Here is a 7,946-nt window from a genome sequence, read left to right as displayed (position 1 = left end):
TTTGAAGACCTGGGGTGAGGAAAACCAGGTCTGTATTTATCTCTGCTCTCTTTTCTTATGACTTAAAAAAGAAAGAAATTCAACAGAATTACAGTCAGACCTACTTACTCTCCCATTTGCCCAAAACCACTACAGCTGCAATGATTTCAATCAAAGACTGTAGGCACCTAAAAGCTACTTCAGTCTTCAGGTGGACAGATAAGCTTCCTTTGATTTCGGAACTACCAGTGGCTTTGTTTTTATTTCGCATGAGAAGACACACAGGAGGAAGAGCCTCCTTAGCAGCCGAGGGCACTGGATGCTAAGTCTAAGTCTAAAGGAGCATCTTTAAGATGCTAAGTCTAAGTCTAAAGGAGCATCTCTCCACGGGTCCTAATACATTGAGGCTGTTCTGCCACAGGAGGATGGTGAAGAACAGACAGCTGAACAGTTGCTCAGATCTAACGGTCCAGGGCACAGAGTTACCTCCACTGCAGCCAACGTAGAAGCTACAGATGCTGAACGTGCCAGGCAAAGACTCCATCCTAACCTTAAAAGTAGCTGCAGTTACGATCCCCATTTTACAGATAGGAAATGGAGGCAGTGACTCAAACCGTCTGACTCTAGTGCCTTCACCTTTATAGCTGCTGAATGCTAGCCTCCTGCTAGGAAACTCAGTGCCTGGGGCGCAAGAACAGATTGCTATTACAAAGGTTCCCATCAACAACATTGGAATACCTACATATATGCATATGTTTACTGAGTATGAAATGAGAACCCGCCCCCAAACTTACAAATGAAATTCCCTAGTTCCCCTGTTATTTCCCTACGCAAACTTCTCCAAACCCTAGCCCTTGTTCTGCCCCCACAGAATTTTGTCCTTATTCTGAATTCCATGTTTATTCTTCTCTTACCTTTAAAGAAGGTGGTGATTTACCATTCAGGGATGTGTCTGCAAACATGGCGCATGGCTTCTCTGAAGAGGCAGCTGAGGCTCAGCCTCCACAATCCTAGCCTCCTTAGGCAGACACCTCAGAGCCAAAGCAGGAGCTAGAGACTATGTGTCCAAACCCAGATGTGCCCCAGAAGCGTGAGGGATGTACCTGAGATAGTCTCTCCTGCACAACTTCCGTCCCAGCTTGTAGTAGAGGCGCCGCCCCACCTCTCCCAGCCGACACCCGCAGAGGTCACAGCTGAGGCAATCCTCATGCCAGTATTGGTCGATGGCTTTCAGGAAGTAGCGGTCCCCTATGTTCTGCTGGCAGCCACCACATGTCAGCAGGGATGGGGGTATCTGCAGCACCTCATCCACGGGCTCCCTGAGGAGGAGGCCAAGCGTTAGGATAAGCTCACTGAAGGGAGATAAGGTCCCAGGGATTGCTCCATTCCAAAGGTTCTGTGGGAAAAATCACTAAATTTCCGTTCAGCTAAATAAGGAGAAAGGCCTACCTAATTCAGACCACATAGACACAGGCAACCTTGGATAAAGATGGGAGTGGGCTAGAGGGTCCTTATTATCTGAAAAATCGAAGACGGGATACCAGGTACCTAAGGCACCTGCAGATAGCACTGGACCTTTGGCTACATTCCAGCACTCTGTGGCCACCTCTGATCCTGTCTTCTTCTTCCACACTCCCTTCTACTCTCCTCCATCTTCCCAGCCATCCCCCCTTCCTTCATTGGTACTGAGGACACAGGCACTGCCAAACCCTAAAGAATATACTTGGGACCAAAGGAGTTGCTCCCAGTCAAAGCATCTGATAAGCCAGAGTTCTAAAAATCTACAGATAATCTGTTGCATTGACCTCACTGAAGCCCTTTCCACAGCACAGAATCAAAGGCAGAGAAGGAAGAGAGCTATCAAATTATATTAGGTTGCCTTCTCCCTCCACAACAGGGAATTCCATCAATATCCAATTATTTCAACTGAAGTTTTGAGTTCTTTCCTACTTCCTGCATGAATCTTGGGCTGGAGATTCAGCTTCATAGGTAGAGAGATGGCCTAACATATCAGAGGTCCAATGGTCATCTCTCTGGTACCACAGAAAGTGGGGACATAATCCCAGCCCATCCTGAGGGGGAACCTGGAGGGGCCGGATCTCAAGTTCATCTGCATCATCCAGAGGTTCAGGGCTGTCTTGAAGAAATATTAGATCTGAATCAATCTTTGGGAAGAAATCTAGGTCATGGTACAAATCTTAAACAGACAGAGGACATTGGTGGGGTGTGGTTTTTTTTTTTTTCTTCTTATTTTTTTCCAGGATAACAAAAGTAGTTTTAATAAAATTAAATTAGAAAAGAGAGTGGGGTAGGGGCCAAGGGATGGACCTAAAGGGAATGGAAGGCAATTAAATTGATACCAAAGTCTCCATCCAGGCACCCCATTCACAGTGAGCCTGAGGGATGAAGTTAGGGTGTTTGCCGCCAAGACTGATGATCTGATGTGCTCCCCAGGACCCACATCGTGGAAAGAAAGAGATTCCAGCAGATTGTTCTATTTATATACTCGTGCACGTAGATATACACAGGAGCATACTAGAGTTCGAGAGTACACACACACACACACACACACACACACACACACACACGCACACATACACACAAATGAACGTAAAAACTTTTAAAGTCACGCATAGGGCCTTCTGGTTGCTTTGCCTTCCTAGAACCTGAATACTTTTGTTTTACATATAAGAAGAAATACCTTTTTGGAGAGAAAATGGCATGGAAGAAATGACTGTGATATCAAAAAAAAAAAAAAAAAAAAAAAAAAAAAAAAAAAAAAAAAAAAACAGGGAACACTTAATGCTTGTTGATTTGTAATAATTAATGTGCTCCTGAAACATTATTCAAATAAAATCTACTTAAAAAAAACTACTTTAAAAGTTTTTAAAATTGGCTTTCACCCATTATAAAATGTACGATGGGATTTCCTCTTGGGTACCCTGGGCCATATGTCTGCACCTCTGATTTTTATTTGGCACTTTTACCAGGTGACCTTGTGACCTAACTAGCCTGTGCCTACGAAGCTCAGCTCCATTGTAGTTGGGGACAGTGAGACTCAGGGAATGAATGTTTTCAGGGCATTCCAACATCTTCAGGGGGCTCTATCTAGGAGGCCATTCAGCATCCATTGTAAATATTTAGCTAAAAGCTAATGCCAAACCCACCATTTTAGCACAAAATATAAGATTGCCTTCTTTAAGAACCAGGGAGTTTGAAATTCAGGCCCTTTGAGAAAAACAAGGCCCCAAGCCAAATGTTTGGTGTTTCTGGTTTCAGTGCTGATGACCAAACCCAGGTCCCTAGTCTCTTCAGGCAAGTGCTCCACCACTGTGACTTCTTTCTCAGTTCTGTCTGTTTGTATCGTTTTTAAATATTCATTTTTATTTTTAGTTGTATGTGTGTGTGTGGGTACCTAGAACGTGTGTGCAGGTGCCCCAGAAGGCCATAGGCATCAGATACCCTGGGGATGGAGTTACAGAGGGTTGTGAGCCATCCAATATGGGTGCTGGGTCTCCTATAAGAGCAGGAGATGCTCTTAACCACTGTGCTGCCCTTTCTCTCCACCAGGTGGGTTCTAGGGATCAAACTCAGGTCATCAGACTTAGACCAAGAACCTTTAGCAGCTGAGGTAGCTCGAAAGCCCTGTCTTTCCTTTTAAAATTTAAGACAAGATCTCACTAAATTGCCCAGTCTGGCCTGGAACAATTCTTCTGCTTCAGCCTCTCATGTATATAGAATTATGGGTGAGATGGGCTAAGATCTTAGATAGTTTTAATAATACACTAGAAGTTGCCCATGGTGGTAGTGTACACCATTAAATCCCAGCACTCTGAAGACAGAGGCAGGTGGATCTCTGAGTTCGAGACCAGCCTGGGCTACAGAGTGAATACCAAGACAGCCAGAGCTACAAAGAGAAACCCTGTCGGGGGGGGGGGCACTAGAGTGTTTGTTTCTATAGGGTATATAAGGGTTTTTATCCTCACATCTGAAAGTTAACTACGATCCTTACCTATTCACTTGCATAGCTCAAAGTTTTGCATTGGGCTTTCAAAAACACCACATCATGTTTGATGCCCAGATGGCTGATGTGATTGCCAGCCACCACTGAGAGAAGAATTTGCACTTAGCTGGGACAAAACTCACCAGAATTAAAATGGCCTGCAGGGAGGCAGAAGGGATCACAAATTGCTTGGTGAAGGAAAGCTATGCTCATGAATTCTGACTTCCTGTGTACATGCTACCTTTGCTCGTGCCGAGGCAAGGACCAGTCTGTGTCTGTAGACGAGATGGTAAAGACCCAAGCTGGCTTTGAGCACGCACTCAGGCAGCTGGCCGGAGAGTGCCATGCAAGAGAAAGAGACATGATGGTCTGAGGACAGATAAGGACAGGACAAGAGTCTGACTAGGTCTATCTTTCTATAATTAGTGACATGCCATAATCTCTGATGAAAAAGTCAAGCCAAAGACTGAATGAAATGTACCTTAAGTTAATATCTGATTTTCTCCCACCAGCCTGTCATGAATATGACACCTGAATGTCTCTTTAGCTTTGATTCTGGCAAACTTTCTCCACAATTTCCCAGACAGAGGGGGAATGTTCCAGACATTTCCCACGGGGCTCGTCCGTCTTCAGTTACAGCCTAGGTGTTCACTATTACAGCTAGGAGGTACCTTTCAGCTTTCTAGTCTGGGGCAAAAAAAAGGCACAGACTTTGGCAAGAGCAAACTTCCTTTACAGAATCCCAGGCTGGAGAGAAGGCTCAGCAGTTTAAGGGTATTTTCTGTTCTTCCAAATGACCCAAGCTGGAGTCTCCACACCCCAAACAGATGGCTCACATCTACCTGTAACTCTTTCTCTATGAGACCCATCACTTCTAGCACCTACCCTCCAGGGCACCTACACTCAGGTGCACACACACCAAGAATTAAGTTTTTTTTTTTCAAGAAACCATACTCTGTAGATTCAACATCTAATAAAAGATTGGTGGTTCAGTTGTACTGATAAAAGCAGTAAACACCAGTTTAACAGATGAACTCCCTTACTGTGTTATCTTGTGTCTTGTTCAATCTCTGAAAACTCGGGGCTCAGATGTAATTCTAAATTTATTTTTAAAAGGGAACAAGCTATAGATACTGACCCTGTTTTTAAAGGGTTGTTTTTCTCCTGAGATTTTAAGGAAGCTGGTCTTTATGTCAACAAACCTAGCTCCTTCAAGAGCTGGTGTCTTAGCCTCAAGACTGAAGAGTGATGTTTACATTCTCGCTGGATCGTGGGACTTCCTGTGTTTTATGAGAAGACGCTGGGTTTTTATGCTGCTGACTGAGGGTAAAGCTCAGGTAAATAAACACCACAGAAGGCTGAAATTGAAGGGGGGAGGTGAGTAGGAAAAACTTCAGCAGGAAAGCACAATTCTTTTAAAGCAGGAAAAGAAAAGAAAAGGGGGAAAATCCCCACCAAAACAAATGCATCTTAAGAGCCCAAATGGACAAGTCATTAACCAGCTCCTTTGGTCTTGTGTTAACAAATCCCTTCAAAGGATTAGATGAGGACTTCAAAGGAATAAAATCTCAAAACCAGACAGCTAATGACTCTTAAAAGGGCATTTGCGTGGACGTGAAAAGAAAAACAAAACAAAACAAAACAAAACAAAAAAAACCTGATACCTTCATTCCTGGCTCCCCTTGTTAAGACTAGAGAATGGGCTGGGGTGTACGCTGTGGAATGGGGGTTCTTTGCAAACCAGCGCAAAGCTCAGAGCACAAGACAGTACATGCTCATTACAGCTCTGGTTCACTGACCCCAAGCTCTTCCTAGAGTTCGATTAGACTCTGCTCCCTAGAAAAACATACAAGAGCAAAAGAAAAAAAAAAAAAAAAAAAAAAAAAAAAGGCACTAACTTTCGAGGTTCACATGCCCACACTAAGAGACTCAGGGGAGGGGTGAATAGGTACCCGGAGGAACTCCGGTTTAGCAATTCTAGAAGTCTCTGGAGGCCAGAACCAGTTCCCAGGTGGACAGGCGAACCTCATCAACAGTCTGTCTACTCCGGGCCTGGTAGGAGCCTGTCGGAGACCCCAGGAACGTTCTGGTTAGGATAGCCCCCTTTCCAGGGCCAATTGGACAAAAAGGAAGGGAACCTGGAAAGGGTGGGACGAAAGGGGAGAAGACGGAATCTCGTCCTCCGCGCTCCCTGCCCTGCGCCTGTGCTCGGAAAGCTCCGGGTGCCTGCTCCTGGGCAAACTTTCTGGCCCTGGTGAAGGTTTGGGGGAGCTTTCCAGATAGCCGGGAGCGGTCTGCAGGGTCGATCCCAGTTACAGCTTCCTCTCGGCGTCTACAGTCACCACCCCTACCCCCCCGAGGAAGGAGAGCCCCTGCGACACCGATGGATCTCGGGCACGTTGCGGGGCGGGCGCGCACCTGGAGTCAGCCCCTCCCGCCTAGCCTGGGACCTGGTGTGGGGATGTGGGGACAGAAGCGCCACACTTACTCAGACGGGTCCAGGCTCTTCCTTTCGATGGCCGAGGACATTGGGGAGGGGGGCGGCGTGCCGGGCGGCGGGGGCGCTCCCTTTGTGGCGCGTGGCTGGCTCGCTGCCTGGACTCGGACCCCCTCGGGTGCTCGGGCGCCGCCGCTCCTGCGCCTCCTCTTGTTCGGTCGCTCCGCCGGCGAGCTCGCCCCTCCACGCTCAAGGACAGTCACCGCGCTCCCTTCAAACGCCAAAGAGAGAGAGCGAGTCACCCAGCTGCCCCGTGCGCGGCGGCCGAGGCTGGGGGCCGGGGAGCAGCCCGGCCTCCCTCCGGCGGCTGCGACAGCTGCCGCTGCTCAGGACTTAACCTTCCATCCCGGTCCCGCTGCCGTCACCACAGCCGCCGCCGCCGCCGCCCGGTCCCGATCGCGCGCAGTCGCCGGCTCCGCCCGGCCGCCCCGAGCCCCTCGCACCTTCGCCGGGGTCGGGGCGCCCAGGGCAGAGAGGAGGCGGCGGCCTGGGGGCGGGGAGCGGACCGCGCGGCTCTCCCCGGGCTCCCTTCCCTCTCGCGAAGGTCTATTTTCGCTCAGCTTCCCTCTGTCTCTGGTTTCATTTCCTTTTTCCTGATCACGATTCAAATACAATAGAAGGAAATCACATTTAAAGAGACAGCTGCCCGCCCCCTCCCCCTTTTTTCTTCCTTTTTTTTTTTTTTTTTTTTTTTTTTTTTTAACGGGGCTCCTGGGGATTAGCAATCCAAACAGCGGCAGCGACAGCCGCCGTGGCAGCAGCAGCAGCGGCGACAGCGGCAGCCCTGACTTGGCTTCTTAAAGGGACCCGCGGCAGAGACCGAGAGTCTCTCCTGGGGCAAGAAGCCCGCTGCCACTAAACCATCCTTTGCAGAGTTCCCCTTCTTCTGCCTTTCCCTCTGGGTTCAGGCTAAAAGTAACCACCTGGCCGTTCCAGCAGCAAAGAAAAGACAAGAATGCGAAATAAGCACCGGCGGAAACGCAAGCGTTGCTAGTTGCTGGCTAGCACCCGCTTGTGTCGGGTTCGAGGTCCCAAATCCACAGTGGCGGTGCTCTGCGTTGCTGCTCTGCTGGCGGCAAGCGAGAAGCTGCGACTGCGCTCCACAGAGGGGACGCGAGCTGTATGACCAGGGACCTCACGCGCTAGGTGCGCCTGAGCAGAGCTGGGGGCAGCTAATCCCGCAGGGAGGGTGGCTGGGAGGGACCACGTTGTCCGGGTCTCTTCTCCATCTGCTGGCGGCAGAATTCCCTCCCTCAGCATCTTTCAAAGAGCAAACTCCAGCGGTTAGGCTGGCCTTCTCTGTAAAGTATCAGCAATACTTGGACCGGAGGAAGTTCCTTCCTAATAAAAGGACCTTACAGTTATTACTATTATTTTTCCCTATGTAAGGCAAAGGAAAGGGCAGGTTTCTCCTTCAAACTTGAAGGCAAGTTCTAAAAGGAGAAAGAAATTCAGAAGGGACGAAGG

The 7,946-nt window shown here is 48.5% G+C and overlaps 1 protein-coding gene across 3 annotated transcripts; it reads right to left on the bottom strand.

Annotated features, from left to right (window-relative positions):
* Positions 1-1,036: 1,036 nt before the first annotated feature.
* On the bottom strand, positions 1,037-7,501 carry LMO2 (LIM domain only 2; the record flags this gene model as incomplete). Of its 3 annotated transcripts, none has more annotated exons than XM_080931785.1 (3): positions 7,403-7,501; positions 6,471-6,690; positions 1,037-1,298 (listed from the first exon to the last, which is right to left on the bottom strand). In XM_080931785.1, exons 2-3 carry the CDS (start codon positions 6,509-6,511, stop codon positions 1,037-1,039), a joined length of 303 nt encoding a protein of 100 aa, XP_080787911.1. In that variant the 5' UTR covers positions 6,512-6,690; positions 7,403-7,501. The 3 variants fall into 3 exon arrangements, with proteins under 3 accessions (XP_080787911.1, XP_080787910.1, XP_080787909.1); XM_080931784.1 differs by lacking the exon at positions 7,403-7,501 and adding an exon at positions 6,923-7,061; XM_080931783.1 differs by lacking the exon at positions 7,403-7,501 and adding an exon at positions 6,818-7,013.
* Between the last annotated feature and the right edge of the window lie 445 nt (positions 7,502-7,946).

Source organism: Micromys minutus (assembly GCF_963924665.1).
Source record: "Micromys minutus genome assembly, chromosome: 17".
NCBI lineage: Eukaryota > Metazoa > Chordata > Mammalia > Rodentia > Muridae > Micromys > Micromys minutus.
Note: the sequence above shows the minus strand (reverse complement) of the source record. Positions and strands in the feature narration are given on the sequence as shown.